Source organism: Lethenteron reissneri, chromosome 15 (assembly GCF_015708825.2).
Source record: "Lethenteron reissneri isolate LAM-NWPU_2019-01 chromosome 15, ASM1570882v1, whole genome shotgun sequence".
Taxonomy (NCBI): Eukaryota; Metazoa; Chordata; class Hyperoartia; order Petromyzontiformes; family Petromyzontidae; genus Lethenteron; species Lethenteron reissneri.
In genome coordinates, this window is record NC_083793.1 from 4,393,838 (window position 1) to 4,414,312 (window position 20,475).

Here is a 20,475-nt window from a genome sequence, read left to right on the forward strand (position 1 = left end):
AATAATCTTTTGGGAAGACTGAAATCACGGTGGCTATGAGATGTTAACTGCCTCGCCTGGTATACAGGAGGTCGTGGGTTCGATCCCGACCCCTGACGCCTGCTGCTGTATATTTGGAGTTTGTGTGTCTCTCTCTCATCATCGTCATCACGGTGGCTATGAGATGTTAACTGCCTCACCTGGTATACAGGAGGTCGTGGGTTCGATCCCGACCCCTGACGCCTGCTGCTGTATATTTGGAGTTTGTGTGTCTCTCTCTCATCATCGTCATCACGGTGGCTAGGAGATGTTAACTACCTCGGCTGGTATACAGGAGGTCGTGGGTTCGATCCCGACCCCTGACGCCTGCTGCTGTATATTTGGAGTTTGTGTGTCTCTCTCTCATCATCGTCATCACGGTGGCTAGGAGATGTTAACTGCCTCGCCTGGTATACAGGAGGTCGTGGGTTCGATCCCGACCTCTGACGCCTGCTGCTGTATATTTGGAGTTTGCGTGTCTCTCTCTCATCGTCATCACGGTGGCTAGGAGATGTTAACTACCTCGGCTGGTATACAGGAGGTCGTGGGTTCGATCCCGACCCCTGACGCCTGCTGCTGTATATTTGGAGTTTGCATGTTTCTCTCTCTCTCTCTGTCTCCGTGGTCGCGTGGATTTTTCTACGGGTCCTCTGGTTTTTCCCTCCACATTCTGAAATATGCATTTAGAATATCTGGCACGTGATAAGCCGCTTCGTTGTATGTATGTTGAACTTCTTTCGCGCCGTATGTAGCCAACCGTGCTAATCAGAGCTATCATTTGTGCTCAGGTAAGGTTTAGTGGGCCTTACTTGGTAAGATAAAAATTGCCTAGTTTAGTTTTCTATTCCTAATTATTCTCTCTCACGTCATAAAACCAAGAGAGTGCAAGGTTGCCACGAGCAGAGCAGGCGGTTGGTTAACCGACGTGCCCCAACGCGTCGATGAGTGCGTCGGTCTAACCGCGTGCTCTGCTAGCTCACGTCTTTGGCCGTTAGTCGTCGTCCAAGTAACGCCGGCCGGTGACCGTGTGCTCGTTTCACTCCTAGACTTCAACTCTCACGGCTTCACCGATCGCCGCAGTCCGTCGCGGTCTCTCCGCGACAGGCGACCCTGCCGCTCTCTCTTACGCGGTACGCCGCGTTTTAATAACGCGACGCCGGCTAACCGTAGCCACAAGCCGCCTTCTAGCGCTATCCGCGCTCTTAAGCCGATCCCTTCCGTGCTCCCCGCCGGCTCTTTGCAAATTTGCGCGGCGTGGGACGGTAACGAGCACGCTGGGTCACGTCGAGGCCTTTAGCGGTGGCGCCGGGGCGCTTGCAAACGTGTCCCCGGTGAGCGACGTGACGCACGGCGGCGGCCCTGTGCGCACCGTGTGCAGTGCAATGAAACGTAAATGGTCTCGAGTGTCAGATGTGCGGCTAATGGGAAACACTCGTCCTGCCGTGGCCTCCTTCCTTTCTACTCCCTTGCCATTTCCTCTCTCCCTCTCTCTCTCTCTCTTTCCCTTTTCCTCCCCCCTCGCCCAACCATCTTTGTCCACTCCCTGTCATTCTCCATCCTTTTAATCGTTCACTCTATCATTTTCCCTTCATCATCACTCTGCCATCGCTACCTTCATCCACCACTCTTTCTCTTCATTACCGCTTTTCCCTCATTACCACTCCTTTCCCTCCCTCTCTACCCTTTCACTCTCCCATGACTCTCTACCACCATCACTCTCCCCTCATACTCTCCCTCCACCATCACAATCATCCCGATCGCCGCTCACTCACTTTGGCCCTGTCCACCTCTCCCGTTCCCCCCCCCCCGTTCGCCCCGTTCCCCTCGCCTCGTCCCCCGTCTCAGCCGAGGGAGGCTACCACGAGTTCACGGACGACGAGAGCTCGGAGGTCTGCTCACAGTTCGTGGGAGCGGTGGGCGAACGCTCGCGCCCCAAGATCTTCCTCTGCTACTCGGGCCGCGACGGGCAGAAGCACACGAGCGCCGTGCTCCACCTCGCGCGCTTCCTGCAGGAGTGCGCCGGTTGCAGGGTGAGCGAGCGAGCCAGCCGGCCTAGACAAGCGAGCGTTCCACTTATCCAGACACGCGATCACCTCTCCCCCACCGATCAAAACCTCCTGCCCACCCACCCACCCCCCCCCCTCGTACCCAAACACGCATTCCCCACGATGGTCACGAGGCATGCAATCAATGACTTCCCTCGCAATTCCATCGGGGGGGGGGTCACGATTTATTCTCTGCAGGAATCGATTCGTAAAATTTTGAGTGCGGTGGGTCAAACGGCTGCACGTGCCGTTCCCTAAAATCGCGACCGGGATGCTTTTGGCCAGTTCCGTCTCGTGGGTGTTTGGCACGTGGGTGGGTCACAGGAGTGCGGTGGAAAAACCCCACCACACAAGGGGATAACAGTTCCAGCCCTCGGATAGGTCCAACCAAATTAGTCACCCGTTGACTCAACCCAATTCCCCGCTGCCACCTCGCAGAAGTGAGACCACCGAGCACTCGGTGAAGGAACGACTGAACCCACCCGCCGTTGACGCAGTGGCACGACGTGGCTCCAACCCCCCCCCCCACCCCGCTCTCCTTTCAGGTGAGCGTCGACCTGTGGGAGCAGCTGATCATCAGCGCCGAGGGCAAGCTGGACTGGCTCGACCGGCAGATCAACGAGTCCGACTTCATCCTCGTCGTCTGCTCCAAGGGCCTCAAGTTCTTCGTGGACAAGCGCCGACGGCACCGGGGGGCGGGGGGCGCCCACGCCGGGAGGGGCGCGCGCCGCCGCTCCGGCCAGGGCCTCGCCGACCTCTTCATCGCGGCCGTGCCCATGATTGCCGAACACCTGCGCCGGCACAGGGCCCCGGCGGGCGGCGCGGGCGTCGAGCGCTCGGGGGCGGGCGACCGCGTCCTCGGCGTCTACTTCGACTACTCCAGCGAGCAGGACGCGCCGGCCGTCCTCGAGCTGCCGGGCGCCAAGTTCCGCCTCCCCGAGGCGCTGCCGCAGCTCGTGGAGCGGCTGCACGCCGGACGCGACGGCGAGACGGCGGCGGAGGCGACGGCGGCGGCGCCGCAGCAGCGGCAGCTCGACGCCGAGGGCCTCCTGCGGTCGGCGGCGGCGGGCCGCGCGCTGGCCGACGCCGTGGCCGACGTGCACAGCTACATCCGGCAGACGCCCGACTGGTTCCAGCGGCAGTGCACGCCGCCGCGGGCACCGGGCCACGTGGACACGACGCGGCCGCCGCCGTCGAGCGCCGCGTCGGAGAGGGAGGAGGAGGGGGCGGGGGCGGCGGCGGCCGCCGTCGGGTGGAGCCACAGGCGGCGCGGCCGGGACGGGATGGAGAGGATCTCGGCCGAGCGGGGCTGCGTGCAGGCGCCGAGGGCCGCGTGCGGGCGAGCGACGCGCGGTTACGGTTACGGCCGCGCCGCCGCGCGGTCGGGGGGCGGCTCGGCGGCGTCGCGCGACCTCGGCGCGTGCGGCGGGGGCGGCACCCCGTCCGTCGTCGTCGTCGGCGGCGGCTGCAGAGCGCGAGCGGGCGGCCTGCTGAGCGTGCCCGTGATCCGGCACATGCCCCGGGCGGAAGAGAGAGACGAAGACGACGACGACGAGGGGAGCGACGCGGGAGCCAAGGGGAGGCACGCGGGGCTGGGCTCGGCGGAGGCGCGCGGAGGGGAGGCGGCGCTGGCGTCCCCGCTGCTGCCGCCCCGGCGCGACGCGTGCGGCTCCCCCGACCGGCAGGCCCTGCGGCTGCTGCGCGACTCGGGGATTTACGAAGCGCCGCCGTCCCTGACGCGGGGCGCTTCGCTGCCCTCCCTGGCCCAGGGCCCCTCGCTGCCCTCGCTGCAGCACGAGTCGGCGCTGCCCCTGCTCGCGCCGGAGCCCGGCGAGACCGACTCGACCACGGGCAGCATCTCCTCGTCCTCGGGGCTCGGTGAGGCGAACGCTCGGAGCGTCGCGGTTCGGTTTGCCAGCAGTGACCACCCGTCTGAAATGCGGCGGTATTCTTGTAACAAATTTGGCAAATTTTACCAATTTTTTGGGGTAAATTTGCCAAATTTCTCACGAAAACTCCGGTCATCCGCGTAGCAGCGGCTTTCGGTTAACCGTCGAACGAAGACGGGCCACGGCATGGCTCACTTTCAGGTGCGCTTCTGCGGATGTCTGGAACGCTCTTCCTTCCGATGTTAGGAAGCCGCGTGGAGCTGTGCACTTTTAAATCATATGGATTGACAACTCATTTCTTTAGAACTGGGGGGGCGGGCGGGCGGGCGGGGGGCAGCATCCCGTTCCAAATATATCAAAACTTCTCTTCTGCATTTACATAGTGTCTACGAATATGTTTGTCTATCTACTGCTGGATGAGAGCCTCCCCACTTCATCACAAAGCATTGTTGTACTGGGTGATGGGAGTTAATAAAAAAACTCTGATTAATTGAATTCGTGTACTTCACCGTGCCGGTCAGTTCGGGTTTGTGAAGATGGATTTATGGGTGTGGGAGCGTCAAAGTACAGTCCAATAACTCTCTCTGCTGTACTGCCCTCTGCTGCCTAGCACGTAACCCTGCAGGCAATATGAAAACCGGTTGCGTGCGTGGTGATCGCCCATCCAAGCACTTTTGCATGCTCTCAAACACGCTTAGATCTCGCTAGATTGGACACAAGCTCCCTTAAAATGACGAGGTTTTCAGAAAAAATATTATTTTTGCAACAAACTTGTTTGATATCCAGAGTTGTACCAAGAAGAGAAATGGTTGGTTTGGGACCACTAGCTAATGTGTTTTGAGTACATGATGGACGCACACGTTGTGTGCACTTGTGCTATTGTTTGTGATGTTTTCTAAGTAATGCTTCTCTCAAAAAATATTTTCAATATTGGTGGAAAACTTGATGCAAGAATTATCTAGCATCCTGAGAGTCTTGTTTCATATTTCACAACAGGTGGAGTCCATGAATCGTCGAGATTTCGGGTCGTGATTTGAGTCGAGAGTCAATGTTCTTTGCAAGGTCACGGTGAATGTGGCGGGCACTGCTCACTGCGTGGGTCACGATTACCTATTACAACAAACATGAATCGATAAACATTGATTCTCATGCGCAAAGTTTACATAAATCAACAAATCAATGCATTGTTACAACTTACATTTTTACCAAGCTTTATTAAGTTTGAACATTCATTCAAACAAACTCATATCAGGCCTCGGGAACACCTTTAGGTTTAGGTCTTTTAAAAAGACACAAATATTTGAAAAAGAGCTTTAAAAACCCACCCCGTTGTGGAGGTGAAGAAGTCTATCAAAACATCTAACTGTGCTGTGCCGCACACAAATCGAATGTGTTGCCCACACTGATCAAACAAAGTGAATTCCATCAATGTACAAACTACTCCTGAAGAGCTATCTCGTGTCCATTTGAATCTCCGTCTGCACAGAGGAATCTCTTACGACATCCTCTTGCTCCGGATCGGCATCCTTGATTCCGCGTGCATGTACTGTTTGCGTGTTGAACTTCGTTCGCACCGTACGTAGCCGACCGTGCTGATGGGACGTGCGGAACGGTGACCCCCATATTCTTCTGGCCTTGTTCGCGTTCGGACATTTCTCTTTGTTGCTTTCGAGCGAGAGCCCATTAGCAACCTCCTTTCATCTCCGCTCCCCAAACCGCCCCCCCGCCTCCCTCGCCCCCCAACGCCCCTCCGCCTCCTTACCGTCGGTGCCTGCACCATTACGAGGCTTGACTTTGAACTGCAGGCAAAGGGATCAGAATAATGGGGGCCTCCGTCCGGTGCCGCGGCTTCGTCCGCCCGTATTCTATTCTGGCCTGCAGCGACGTAGCGCTTTGCGCTAGCGAGCGGTGACACAGAGCCGTAGATGGCCACAACCATTTTCTGGAGTTACTAAACGCCTGCCTCGGGCACCGTATCCCCTTACCCCCCCCCTCCTCCCCCCTCCTCGTACAACGTTAAATTAGAAGCGGGCCGCGATCAAAGAGGGGTTGGGGGGGGCGAGCCCTTGTTTGTGTCTCACTTTGTGAAGAACAGACGTAACGGTCCGTTTCGTGTTTTAAGATAATTCCAGGCGGTGTTCGCCGAGATAAAGGAGCGGGGAAATATTTGCCGGCAAACCACGCTGTCGATTTTTTTAAATGGTGGGGGACGCATTTACTTAATGCATCCGGGCAAGATTGTGGCAAGGCCCCCAGCGTGTTACTGCACCCTGGTAGTTTATCGATGCGTTTAATAATTTTAATGAATGATATTTACTCTGGGCACAACTGTCACATGATGGAGTGCTGTGTGTAGATGTCCATTTGATAAGTGGTGCAGTGCACATCCGATGGCCGGTTGATTCCAATAAACCACATGCATTTTTTGCATCATTAAATCGCGTGATCTCTCGTCCTGTCGATAACCGTGTTGCGAAGCTGCACGGTCGAACAACTACAACGGCTCGCAGTTTTTGGTCGGCCAGCGAGCGTGGACAAATAGCCGATGCGGTCGGAGAAATGGTCGTGGCTACTGCCTGACCGATCCGCCACCGTCGGTCAAGGCAAAGGCCGCCGTTTTGGATTGCGGCCTGATTAATGGCAGAGTAAATCACAATCGCGTGCGAGTGCGTAGAGGAAGGGGGGGGGGTGTGCCCCTCTGGAGGAGGTTGGGGGTGGCCTCAGGGCTGCTGAGATGAAACGACCTCTGCGAAGGGAGGCTGGGGCGATGCGGTTAATGCCACACACCTGCATCAGCCACAAAAACTCGTGCAGATGTTCTGACATTAATGGGAGTGAGCCATCCCTTCCAAGGGGGCTGTCTCGTTCAGTCGCCTGTAAATCTACTGACTCCCCCATCCCTGCTGCTTGTCACGAGCTCCTACTCCTCCCCCTCCTGTGTGTCAACAGCTCGCCCCCCCAACCCACATGTCTACACACACCCTGTTGTGTGTGTGTGTAGGAGTCGATATTTTGCGTCGCGGTTAGCGCGCTGCACTCTGACCCCGGCGACCCGAGTTCCGATTCCCGCTCACGGCCAACACCAGTGACGATGATCTGAACCGGTCCTGGGCCACTCCTAGGTCGACTCAGCATCAAATGAGTACCTGGTGCGGTGTGTAAAATCATCGCCACTGTGGAGACAAAGGCGGCCGGGCGTGGTGCTGGTCACCCCACCCCATGTGGCGTGCTGGCCTTCATAGGTGCTCGCTTAACAGCACTTGCCCCAACAGCCTGTTAAGTGAATCCCCTTTGCGATTGGACGAATTATCACGAATCGGGGGTCACAATTCGACTCAAGATTTTGACACTTAATTTTTTTTGATTTTCACCGCTGTGGCGAATGCAGCGCCTCCAGTAGGAGCCACGCCAATCAATTTTACGCGCGACATGTAAGAGTTGAAATCGGTTGATTCTCGCGCGCCATATTCGACGCGTGCACCGCGAGCATGGGTGTCAATCTGTTCTCGCTCGTGAACGAATGCACCGCGAGCTGCTTCGGAGAAAGAGAGGCTTGGGAAACAATGGACGCGGGCGACTTCTCCACGATGCCCGAGCCCGCGGTTCAGCGCTAGCCTGACACTGTGGTGTCCGTCATCCGCACATCGTCTTCACCCTCATCTCCCCACACGCGCCCTCTGTGCCGTGTCACGCTCGGCTCCCTCCCCCCCCCCGTGTCACCTCCCGGGGGCAAGTGAAGCTGGGCACACCTGCGTGTGGAGTCAGCGAAGTGCGCTGCGTCTGCGGGTTCTGATTGTCGACGGTGGCCAGTGATTTACCGGTGCTTGACATAACAAAGACTGCGTCTCTTGGACAAGGCACGCCTCGGCTTTGAGAGGGGATTTCGTGAAACGCACGTGTAACTTCCGTGACCCTTGATAATTCTGTGATCGTGTTTGTACAGCGCAGGAATGTGTTATTGTTTCTCTGAACTTCTTATGCACAGATCACGAAAAAAACTGAATTAATAATCAATCCAAAACCTTATAAAATGTTACACTTTTTTAAAGACAACATATATTGCATGAGTTATAACGAAATGCATCGATCCACTTAGCTTCAACCACAGATATTTTTTGTAAATCCTTACAAAAATGTGGCCACAACAAACTGATCGGAATCACTTGCCACAAAGTGTTCCCATTATTGACATGATTTTCGATTTAAAGCTTTCGTGACTGCAGGGATTCATCTTCTTGGTTCTTTCGGTAAAGTCACGTAGAAGGGAAGTAATAAAATAATAAAAATAAAACATACTAAAATAATTCTCACGACGTTTCGGCCACAACACAAGTAGCCGTCCTCATGTGAAGACAGGTCTGTCGAGGCGACAGCGTCTAAAAGAAAAACACCACCACGCTTGGAGCATCTATTTAAGCTGCAGCACTTGTCAATGCGTTGCAAGTTGCCATGCGGGCACTGGAATTTATTTGACCATACTTCACCACGCTGGTCTGTACCGGTCAGTGTAAGCAGGATGCATTGTACGACTGGTGCATAGTACAGTCCAACAGATTGTGCTGCCCTACCTTCGGCTGACAACGCTGCCCTGCAATTGAGATGAATTGCACCGTCTTTAACGGAAAAAAAAACAATCTTCAAAGCCATGATTATGGTGGTGGTGCAAGTTGTTCACGTCAGGCTATGCTGACGGTGGTCTGCCCGGTTTGTTTTTGTTCCCGGCTGCAGGAGAAGAGGACCCACCCATCCCCAAGCTCCTCAAGCAGCAGCAGCAGCAGCATCCGCAGCTGAAAGGAGCCGCGTCTGAGTGGGAGAAACTCCGCCTGGACATGAGCGCGCCCTCGCTGAGCATCGCCCAGCAGAGCTAATGATTGTCTCGGCAAAAAAACCCTCCCTCCTCCTCCTCCCCCCACCCACTCGTTTCTAATTTAAACACAAATTTATTTGTTAACTCTCCAATTTTTTTCTGTTTTAAGAAATATTTTTTAGAGATTTTTTTTTGCCGTTAAAATTTAGTTTTGTAAAATGCTTGTTTTATATATTGTTATTTTTTTTGTTGAGGGGGTGGCGGGGGTAGGGGGTTCCAGAGAATGTCGTTCGGTGTGAGTGTAAATAAAGTAATAGAGTCCTTGTAATATTACGATTGTATACTTTATCACAGTACTACAGTATATTGATAAGAGAAGTATTATTTTATACGTAACTTCTGCAAGTGTAACGAAATTCCTTGTCTAACTGGGGTTGGGTGGGTGGGGGTGGGATTTGCGGTCCCTTTAAAAATATATATATTTGCCTGACATGGACCAATAGGTGACCCAAAAACATAGCCCTGGCTCATTGTTGGCAATCGCCGGCCCGCATGCCTTATTCAGCAATCGGCAGGTGTGTGCCTGCCGCCTGGTTGAACACGCGTAACCTCTCCCGGGGGTTTAGAGAGCACAGGCACAATGACAATTCACGTGGAGTATAAGACGCAGATGCATCTCCCGTGTCGTTTGCAGTTCCCCGCGCATTCAATTTGAGCTAACGGAGATGCTGCGGGAGTGGTCGCAAGGATTTGTCTACGGCTGCGTTTGGTAATGGGACGCCTGTTCCATCAGACGGTGTTCTAAAGAGTATTTTAAGCCAGCCAACGTACAACTCTGATTAATCTGGACCCTATAGACCTGTAAGCAGGCGACTGCTAAAATTAATGAGTGCAATATCACGAGACCATTTAGACCGTAGGAGTATGAGAGATTCATCGCTTAGGAAAATTGCAAACGTGTAAAAAAAAAATCCGATATATGAATGGTTGCTGGTGTGGTGTTGTGTATATCCCCCCCCCCCCCACCTTTATCCACCCAGCATATGGTCACGTGGTGTGGTGGGGTAAAGTGTGGGTACTCCCACCTCTTCCAAGACGTTTGGCTGGTCTGGAAGATTAGGCCAAATTCGCTCCAGAGGCGTTCTACAGAGCTCCCTCTAGTAGGGGGGGGTGGGGGCCTTCCACCACCAGTGCACTGAACAAGATATTCGAGGGCTCTACTCTTCCCCTTCGCATTTTATTACGTTAAGAACGCTCCGTCCTTCCCCCCCGCCCCCCACTATAGCTCCTTCACACAGCAAATGCTCATTGTTGCCAATGAACACGATGAAGTATACTTTGTGTGCGTTCCCATACAAGACATCAGTCTGCGTTGCATTTAGCCAAAGCTACGCAGCGCGTGACTGCACACGCACGCGCCCCCAGATGTTAGGGCAATCGTCAAGACGTGATTGCGCACACCTCCCGCAGTTCGTCATTTAGCGGCGTGAAAGCAATCGCTGGCGCGGCGGGAGGGGGAAAGTCGTGTGGGCGTAATGCGGGGAAAGTGCACGCAGCGAGAGAAGGCGAATGACGCAGGAGAAAGATCTTCGCCACCGCTTCTCCGAGCATCTCGCGTACGTGCTCTGCGGGGGGGGGGGGCGGCAGTTTAACTCGTCAGCAATGACTCAACGCCACGGGGAACCACTGTGGCTGCTCGCCGTGTGTCCGATGATACACGCAGCCATATCACACCTCTGATTACTACCAGTTGGCTGCATATGGTACGAAAGAAATGCAACGTACATAAAGTGTTAGATGAATTAATATTTAGGGGCTATGTCAGTTATGCCCCCTTTTTTAAGGGCACCCGTAAGTTCCATCTTCCAGGACCAGATTGGCAACTAGGGGCCTGTTTCCCCTATCTGCACAGGGCCTTACTCGTCGTTGAGAATGCCGACCTACAATTTGTTTGTTGTCTTAACCTTTTATTGAAATTTTAACAAAGTGTGGTCTACAGATGGACAACCAAAGAGAAGATGGCGTTTTTGTAATCGGGGGGGGGGGGGGGGTGGGGAGTGGGATGGGCGGGAAATGTGGGAACAACGTGGATTACGGTTGTGTAAGTGTGGCGAGCGATGTCCACAATTGGACGTCTTGTGCGAAATGGCCCATAGAAAAAATAAAAATTGTCAGTGAACGCAGCGTTATCATCTTTGGCGACAGTTGAAATGAATCGAGGTTGCACGGGTGACCCCCACCGGTGACCCCCAGCACCGCGAAGACTGTCAATAACTAAACAGTGGCAAGTGTTCTCAACACCAGTGGGTGTTTGCTTCCGTAGACATCTGACGTGTCGTGCTGCTAGTTCGTGCACAGTTTGATCGTTTTTGAGTCGTTAAACTTCTTAACTGCAGTTGATATAAAGAAAGGGCTGACTGACATTTTAGTCAACACTAATTACAGTATTTGCGACTGGCGTTCAACATCGTATCGCTCCTTTGATGAATATGGTAATAAACTTTTTGTCGGTTTATTTCAAGCGTGGCAAATTCTTTGTTGCTTTGTTTTTAAACGACCATTAAACAAACGCTTTGTATGAACACTCGTTGTTGTCTCACCTGTTCTTCATGAATGCTCCTGTGAAGCTAAATCATTGAATACCCGGAGAAGACATTTCTTGTAGTGGCTGCATACACCCGCAGTTCCAGCGCTCTGATTGATGAGCGACGCTGGTTTCATCACGATTTGTCATCCAACGTGCTGCCGTGGTTGGTCGATGTACAAAATCTTCTCCAAATTTGTGTAACCTTCATGCCTGTCAACCCATACGGTTTACCCCGTATTCTTGTACAGGGAAATTGAGTTTCCAGGGCCATACGGCGTTAAAGTCGTTTCAATACGGGCAACAACATTTTTTTTCTCTTTGTGGTTCTCCCTTGTGATGGGACTTTTTAGGATGAACGTTGAGATTTATAAGGGCACGGGGTGACCAATGAGGTCTGAATTGGTCTGAAATAAGATAGGGCACTGATAAGGGGTTGACAGGTGTTCTATCTCTCTTCTTCCGTCACTATTCATTCCTTACAGCTATCTTTGATGTTTTTTTTCACATTTCACCCCATTCCATTGTTTGGGTCCATCTTGTTTCGTAGATTCTATGCGGATGGTCGTGACCCCGACACCACGGTTGGCCAGACCCCACCCATATCCCTTGAGTCTCACAGCTGTACTCGACATCTGTGAAAAAAAGCTTCATAGCTCGTCGGATCCCGTCGGTATGAATAAAGATTCTGATTCTGTACTGCCAGTTTGGGCACCCGCTCATCTCGCGCGGCGCCGGACACAGCGATCTCGAATCCCTTCACACGTGCTCAAGATCGGGGGGGTGAGGGGGGCATTCCAGGGTGACTTGGTCAACATTGGGGGGGGGCCTCCAGGGTGACTTGGTCAACATTTTCAGTGACGTTTATTTCACCAGGCGAGAGTTCAAGAGGCGCCAGGAGGAGTCGCATTTGCCATCCCCTGGTCACCGCACAACGCCATGCCGACAACGAACTGGCAAACTCTGGTGGTCACCGATTCGAGGATGAACCCTGCTGACCTTTTGAGATCGGGGCCATTCAGGACGACTCGGCCAATGGTTCAACAAGAGTTGTGTTTAGTCTACTCAAGAGGCGCCAGGATGAGTCTCATTTGCAAGAGCGACCTGGGACATTCGTCTGACAAGTAGCGGGGGCGATCACTGTGGAGTCTAATCCCACATTTAGTCATTTGCGCATTTGGCAAATGTGGACCCTGATGGCGGCACGCGATGGCCTCCTCTTGCCCATGGGGATCTTTCAACGTTTACTGCGACGCAGACGGCGCGTAGTGAATGTTGGTGATGACACTCGCGGTAATGATGAAGGCGACCCTGGCATTGTGAACCTTTGCAATTAGTGGCGCTGTCCCCTGAGCCCGTGGCTTCGTGGACGCGTTCTCCACTTGCTGTGGCTGGCTGTCATGCAGCTGGGGGAGTGTTTGTATGTGTGTCGAACTTCTTTCGCACCGTACGTAGCCAACCGTGCTGATCGGTGGTGGGGGGGAGTGGTGGCGCAGTGGTTAGCGCTCGGCGCTACGAACCCGGCGATCTGAGCTCGTTAGCAATCACGGTAACGAATCTTTGAACCGGTCCTGGGCCTCCCCTGGGTCGACTCAGCCTCGACTGAATACCTTGTGCGATGAGTACACATCGTCACTAGGGAGACAAAGGCGGCCCGGTGTGGTGTTGGCCACCCACCCTGGTGTGCCGTGCCAGCCTTCAATAGGTGCTCGCTAACTGCACTTGCTCCAGCAGTCTGTGAAGGCGATAGGAGGCGAAGTGTGGAGCTCCCAAAGAGGGCTCAAACAATGATGCTGTGTGGAAATGAATCACAGCTGATGGCGATGATGATGATGATGGGAACTTGATAACAAACATTTAACTGAAGCAGCAGCAGCAATCCACTGGTGGCGATTGCAATTCTTAAACCATCACTCAGCCACTGCTCGCGTGATCACACGAGGAGAGTTTCACTTCGGCTTATTGACTCTTGCGCGTTACTTTTTGGAATTATTTTTAAACACTTGCTCTGCACAGGTCCAAAGGCCCAACACGTTAAATGGCCGGCACCACACAGCACTATGAAAGTTTACAATAAATATATGAGTTTATAATTATGATACAAGTGTAGAACAAAAAAGCGGTGACACGTTGTTTGTTTTAATTAAGCAAGGGTAGGGTGAGAGCTTGGTTAATGCAGACATGATTCCTTGTTAAAGGTTTCAGGTTGGTGTTTTAACATCTTAACACCTCTGTCTTGGTTCTTTCGGTAAAGTCACGTAGAAGGGAAATAATAAAGTATGTTATTATTTCACGTAGAAGGGAAATAATAAAATATTTTATTATTTCCCTTCTACGTGACTTTACCGAAAGAACCAAGAAGATGAATTTCTGCAGTCACGAAAGCTTTAAATCGAAATCTTAACACCTGTTTTGTTGCCAGAAAAAAGGGGAAAACCTATTCTCAGGTTTGTACAGTATTTAAGATTACTCCTGTAAAGTTTTTTTTCTTCCTCTGATATTTATCGACTAAATTGCTGTGCGATATTTTAAGTTATTACTTTGTAATTTTCTGTGACCCATGTCACTTGAAACTGAGAATATCTCTGGTGTCTTGTTGAAGCTCTCGCCTGGTTAAACATCAAGCAGCAAATCTGACTGTGACGGTCTCATCTGATGACGGAGACTTGTGTTGCCTCCGAAACGTCGTGATTTTATTATTTTATTTTTATTAATTTTAATTTCATTTTTTACCTACGTGACTTTACCGGAAGAACTAAGAGTATGAATCCTTGCAGTCACGAAAGCTTCAAATCTAGAATTAAACAAATCAACTTGATTTGTTTAACCATGGAGCTATGTGAAGCCGTACCAATTGCGCTGCCCATGACAATTGCCGCAATTTCACGGTCCGTGCAATATGTGTGTGCTATAAATTGCGTGTTTTATTGTTATTAAAGTTGGCCTCGTTTTATCGTCAAACGTGCGAGTGATTTCCTGCTCAAACGAGCAATGAGGTGGTGCGCATCTCCTGCTTACAGCCCTGAGCCAGAGGTGGCAATTCCTCATTCCCATGGCAGGAGCGAGTGCGTCTATATGTAATTATTATATAAGGACACCGTAGGGTAATAGATTCATTAACGACGTTTGGGTGGGTGGGGCACAGTTGCTGGGAAGCGGGACGTGGGATTGGCTGAGAGGTTCAATTTGGGAGAAAGTGGGTTTAGGGACAGGTAAGGAAGGGATAAATCGATTAATGGAGAATGGGAGGCGGAGGAAGGACAGGGAACCTTCTGGAAGGTTCGAGGGTGAAGGGAGAGAGAGTGTGTGAAGGGGGGGGGGGGGGCATGGTGGTCTTCTGGCGGTGAAGCGTCCTGCGAGTGCGTGTCTTGGTTGGGGGTGCGGCAAGAATGAAGCGCTTGTCCCCCCGAGACGGCTCGTGCGGACTTCCCTTTCACGTGGGACGACCAATTATTGACTTCTCAACAAAAGTGGTCACCGTTTTATCGACCCCATAAAAACGTTGGGGTGTTGCAACAACCGCGCAGATTCGAAAAACTCGCCACCTTCCCATTCACGAGCCACTGCCTCTAACCGCTGAGCCACCGGGCCAGTAACCGCGATGCTAAATCTGTAAAAAAGTAACCCGTAAAAACAAAGTTTTTCACTATAAATCCTTTATATGCGTGGCATCGGTTTTATTTTATTATTCAATTTTGTTTTTCTTGAGTAAGAGTTTCATTTTTATCACATTGGTATTTTAAATTAAATATGAAAAAAAACATTCCTAAAAAGTGAAAATTTTGGAAAAATGTTTTCACGAAAATAAATTGTCACGCACAACGAGTCTGTGTGCAAAATGTCAACTCGATTGGATCACGGGAAGTGGGTTAAAAAACGACCGAAAGATTTGCACGGTCGTAAGCGCGCAAGCGCGCAAGCAAGTGAACTTAATATAAAGGATTTAAAAATCGCACTGACTTGCAATCCCCTGCCCCGCAGCCTCGGGAGCGTGCTACACAGAGGTGGACCCCAGGACCGGTGTGTGCAGCAAGGAGCTGCTGCTCGGTCAGAAGACGACCCAGGAAGCCTGCTGCCGGAACCCAACCTTTGGGTTTGCCCAACAAGGGAGGGCATGCGTTGCGTGCCGGTGAGCGGCCGCACGAAGCGACGTTGAAGCAAGTCGGGACGACTGATGACCGATTCACTCCCGGCGGTCGGTGGTCTTCGTTTCGCTCTTCTCTCGCTACTGCCAGGGTTTACTGGTCGTAGCGATGCTCCCGATGAGCACGGTTGGCTACGTACGTTGCGAAATAAGTTCAACATGCATGCAGACTGCGCCGTGAACTTCGCTCGGCCATTCCTCCACCCATGTCGAGGAGTCAGTCTACCAGACTGACCGTTTTGTTCCACTCGTACTTTGTTAAACCACCAACACTGCAGCTCCAAAAACGTTCCTTCTTTCTGATTCTTTCCTCGGACTGCTCGGCTTTGGAATTCATTTCCATCATCTCTCCCCCCCCATCCTCCTCTTTCAAGTTTGAATAACCTTGCTCGATAAAACATCGTTTTGTCATCCATTTTTGGATGCACGACGGACGGACGGACACAATAATCCCCTGTGGGCTGGTGTAACCAGCAGGTCCCTACCAGTATTATTGGATCAACGCTTGTTGCCGTATTGCAATTAGTAAGGTTTGTCACGTAAAAAGAACATACCAATTCGTTACGAGTACAGCAACACCGGTGTGTTGGAGAGCCAAGCCACAACATTTCCAATCTGAGTACGACGTTTCGCCAGTAATTACAACTAGCTTCATCAGGCAACAGCCAGATTTGTGGAGCATTCACAAATATTAGCCCATCTGATGACCCATCAGTGTTCATGTTGCCAGCACCCGCTTGTGGCTCAGCCTGCCGATTCTATTAAGCGGTCAATTGTTTAAACATTGCGGTGTAGCGGCCTCTAGTGGCTGCAGGGAGGGGGGTCACACGAACCCATAGCATAGAACATACCAATATATTCTGACACTGACACGAGATTAGATGCGTGTATGATTAGCTTAACAATCGAAGTGTTTCAATTGATGTGCTGTGAAGGAAGGCCATTGCCCGAAACGTCACATTTGTATTTTAAGGTCAATTCCCGGAATATCCTTGTCAAAACCCAGACAGGTGGGAAACTTAGCTCGTGGATAGTGTTATGTATGACAGGCGTTATGGACTGCATCAGATCTACAATTTGGACAGTAAAGTGACGTGCATACAAATGAACGTTGTGTAGAGGAGTTCCGAAGGACGTACTCGTAGACGTAGGTAAGTTAGGGGCTTCCGCCAGGGTTTATTAAAGCTTATCAATATTACACACAGCAGGGTACACAACTCCCAGGGGCTAGGGGTCCTACTCTGAGTCCGGGTCCCTGCCGGCTAGCTCCGGTCTCTCTCTCTCGTGTCGGATCGTGGACTCTGCCGACTCCACCGAGCGGAGAGAGAAGCACCGCTACGGCTACCACCGGCTTCTCCCCAGACTCCCTATTCGATCCCTCTCTCTACCCACTGGTTCCCTCTTCACCCTTCTTACTCTACCCGTTCCCACAGTGACCCCGCTTACGTCACGGGGTATCCCTTAAGTACCCTAGGAGACGTGACGTCATCGCACTGAACGGCACACCTGACGTCACGTCCCCATTTTACTCCTCTACAGTTGTGCCACACTTGTCAATCTGTGGGTGTCACTCCAATGCCTGTCTGTGTGGCCTGTCCTCCTCCACCCTGCCACACGTGTGAAGTTCAACACACCGTACATAAATAGCACTGAGCCAAACTCTTTGGTTCTTTCGATAAAGTCACGTAGGTATAAAATAAAATAAATTAAAATCAAATTAAATTATTTTATTTTCTACCCACGTGACTTTACCGAAAGAACCAAAGAGTATGGATCCCTGCAGTCACGAAAACTTCAAATCTAACACTGAGCCAGTATGGTGGATTGGCAAACTGGGGCTGTCTGTACATCACATGACAATTACTCTGACAAAGACACCGTGTGTGTGTGTGCCAAATACAGGTAATTTGCATGAGCGTTACCTTAATTACGGCTTTGGTTTTCAAGCCCAAATGTTAATCCAATTATTATAATTGTGAGTCAACTTAGGCTATGATTTATCACGAACGAAACTAACGGACTCGTGGATACGCATTATTATTGATATACATTAACGGTATATTACGGGGCAGTACGTACTAAATAAAACAACATCACGGCGGCGCTTGTGCCAGGCTAGGTGCTTCGGTAACGGCACATATTGCGCCCCCCGCGCCTCAATGCATTGACATATTCCAGTTGTGTTTAGGTCTGTTATGAAATGTAAACACAAAAGGTAACCCGGTCGGTCAACGTGGCCTTTGGTGTCTTGTGGGGAGCGGTGGTGCAGCGGTTAGCGCGTTGTGCTACGAACCCACACCGTGTCAACAACCCACACGCTTTACCCCGTATTCTTGTACAGGGATATTGAGTTGTCAGGTCCGTACGGTGTACAGCCGTTTCAATACGGGCAAAAAAAAATAATGTTTGTGTCTATTTGTTTGTGTTTCTCCCTTGTGGTGGGTCTTTGTGGGATGAACGTTGAGATTTATACGGGCATCACCGCCACCACTGGGTGACCAATAAGGTTGGTCTGTAGTAAGGTAGGGCACTGATAAGGGGTTGACAGGTGTGTGAATGTGTGCATCCACATATCAAGCAAGCAACAGCAGGGTGCAAGATCAGAGACAGCATAGCATGATGAGTAGCATCATTGACACCAATTATCAAAATTAATATAAAAAAAAAATTTTGCATAGTAAAATTTTTTTTGTCTATTTGTTTGTGTTTCTCCCTTGTGATGGGACTTTATAGGATGAACGTTGAGATTTATAAAGACAGTCTGCACAAACTAATTACTGTACCACGTGTTAGTATTGCAGGCTGCACTAGTGGGTGGTGAGGGATCGTTGTCTTGGTGTCTACTAACTACCACGTGTTAGGGGTCGTCCATAAATGACGTCACGCGATTTTGGACGATTTTTGACCCCCCACTCGTCACACGGCGTCACAAAGAGTCGAATATGACGTCACAAAGCTCTGCCCCCCAAACCATATTTCCATTTTGAAAATAATTTCCATTTTGCTTCAAATCGTTTTAAACTATTGTCATTGTAGTGCGTATTTAATGTGGCGCTGCACTCTGATGTTGTAGGAGAAAACATTTATTAAAAAGTCGATTTAATTAAGTAGAACGTGTTGTCTATATTTATTTAAATTGCGCATTTGATGTGACGTCACATTTCACCCCCCCCCCCCTCGTCACACATCGTCACAAATGTCTGACCCCTCCCCCCCCCCTAGATGCGTGACGTCACTCATGCACGAGTGGGTGGGAGGGATCTTTGTCTTGGTGTCAACGGCCCAGCGAGCCGGGCAACGCGCCACGATTGGTCCAACGCCTTCCCCCCCCCGGGCGGTCGCCACGGCAACGGTTGTTTGGCGCGCTCTGATTGGTCCGTTCAAAATCCGCCCGTTGTTTTTGAACGCAAGCCCCGCCCACCAGCACCACTGCTGCCACCACCACCAACCACCTCGCTGCCGCCTCTGCTAAGTTTCAAGTATAAGTTTGGCGGCGTTCGTAGCCTTATGCATAAAAAACACCCACACAAACACCCCACGACTATTAAGCGTATTGTTTTACGTGTCTCGATACGTTCACCCTAAAGATGCGGCCTCAAGCGACGAAAAGCCGAGCGGCGTGCGAGGAGCGGCCTCACGAAGCGGACACACCGCGGATAAAGGACCCGCGAAAGTGAGTTGTTGGGGCCCTCATCTCAGACAACAGGGGCCCTCATCTCAGACAACAGGGGCCCTCCTGTCACACGATAGGGGCCCTAAAACATCCACTGCTGGATGAAGGCCTCGTCCCGCATTGATCTGTGTGTGTTGTGGAGATGTACGCGTTGATTTGGTCGATTAAAAGCGCTTCGTTCCACGGCTTGCTCCCACCAAAGCCCTCCTCCCATCCGCTGTTGTTCCGTGACCACCGGGACAGATTCTTAGGTTTTTTCGGTAAAGTCACGTAGGTAAAACATCAAATTTAATGAAAAAATAAAATATAAAAATCACGACGTTTCGGAGGCAACACAAGTCTCCGTCATCAGGTGGGACCGTCACATTAATTTTGATGTTTTACCTACGTGACTTTACCGAAAAAACCTAAGCGTATGAATCATTGCAGTCACGAAAGCTTCAAATCTAGAACCATCTGGACAGCTTCTTAAGTTCATCACCAGTATTCTTAGGTTTTTTCGGTAAAGTCACGTAGGTAAAACATCAAAATTAATAAAAAATAAAATAAAGATCACGACGTTTCGGAGGCAAACGTCGTGATCTTTTTTTTTTTATTAATTTTGATGTTTTACCTACGTGACTTTACCGAAAAAACCTAAGAATATGAATCCTTGCAGTCACGAAAGCTTCAAATCTAGAATTCATCACCAGTTTTAATTGCTCTGTGTGTTCGTCATGCCGCCTCGGTTTTATTCCACGCATCCCCTTCCCTGCGGGATTGTTGCAGCGGCCACGACTTAATGGGGCCAATAATAACAAATCGTAAATTCTAGATTTGAAGCTTTCGTGACTGCAAGGATTCATTCATACTCTTAGTTCTTTCGGTAAAGTAACGTAGGTAAAAAATGAAATTAAAATTTATAAAAAAAAAAATGACGGTCCCACCTGATGACGGAGACTTGTGCTGCCTCCGAAACGTCGTGATTTTTATTATTTATTTTTTATTAATTTTAATTTCATTTTTTACCTACGTGACTTTACAGAAAGAACTAAGAGAACGATTCGTAAATATTCGTGCCCCAGATTTGATTTAATGTAACGAACAAGCCAGGAGAACGTGTTTTGTGTTGAGTTTCCAATCATCATCAGACGTGTACGTATCTGCGTGCTGTGTTGAACTTCTTTAGCACCGTACGTAGTCGACCGTGCTAATCGAAGGTTGAGTGATAGCTGAACTGGTGGGTGAAGGGGATAAATAATCCACCTACCAACATTATAAGTTCGTACGACTATACTTTGGTGAATTGTTTAGGGACGCTTTGGTTCAGGTGGTC

At 50.8% G+C, this 20,475-nt stretch overlaps 3 protein-coding genes across 4 annotated transcripts in view; 2 read left to right on the forward strand and 1 right to left on the reverse strand.

Moving 5' to 3' along the window:
- The window catches only part of IL17RD (interleukin 17 receptor D), a 93,040-nt gene extending 81,766 nt beyond the window's left edge, over positions 1–11,274 (forward strand). Inside the window, 3 exon segments of the mRNA XM_061551827.1 lie at positions 1,864–2,048; positions 2,609–3,941; positions 8,681–11,274. Coding sequence (XP_061407811.1) covers positions 1,864–2,048; positions 2,609–3,941; positions 8,681–8,820 — 1,658 coding nt within the window. The 3' untranslated portion in view covers positions 8,821–11,274.
- Positions 1–20,475, reverse strand: part of CFP (complement factor properdin) — a 261,228-nt gene that overhangs the window by 149,753 nt on the left and 91,000 nt on the right. The gene's annotated exons all lie outside the window — the stretch shown is intronic.
- The window catches only part of ARHGEF3 (Rho guanine nucleotide exchange factor 3), a 63,541-nt gene continuing 61,968 nt past the window's right edge, over positions 18,903–20,475 (forward strand). For both annotated transcript variants that reach the window (XM_061551828.1, XM_061551829.1), the window contains exon 1: positions 18,903–19,160. In XM_061551828.1, the coding sequence (XP_061407812.1) occupies positions 19,075–19,160 (86 nt within the window). In that variant the 5' untranslated portion in view covers positions 18,903–19,074. The remainder of the gene's footprint in view (positions 19,161–20,475) is intronic.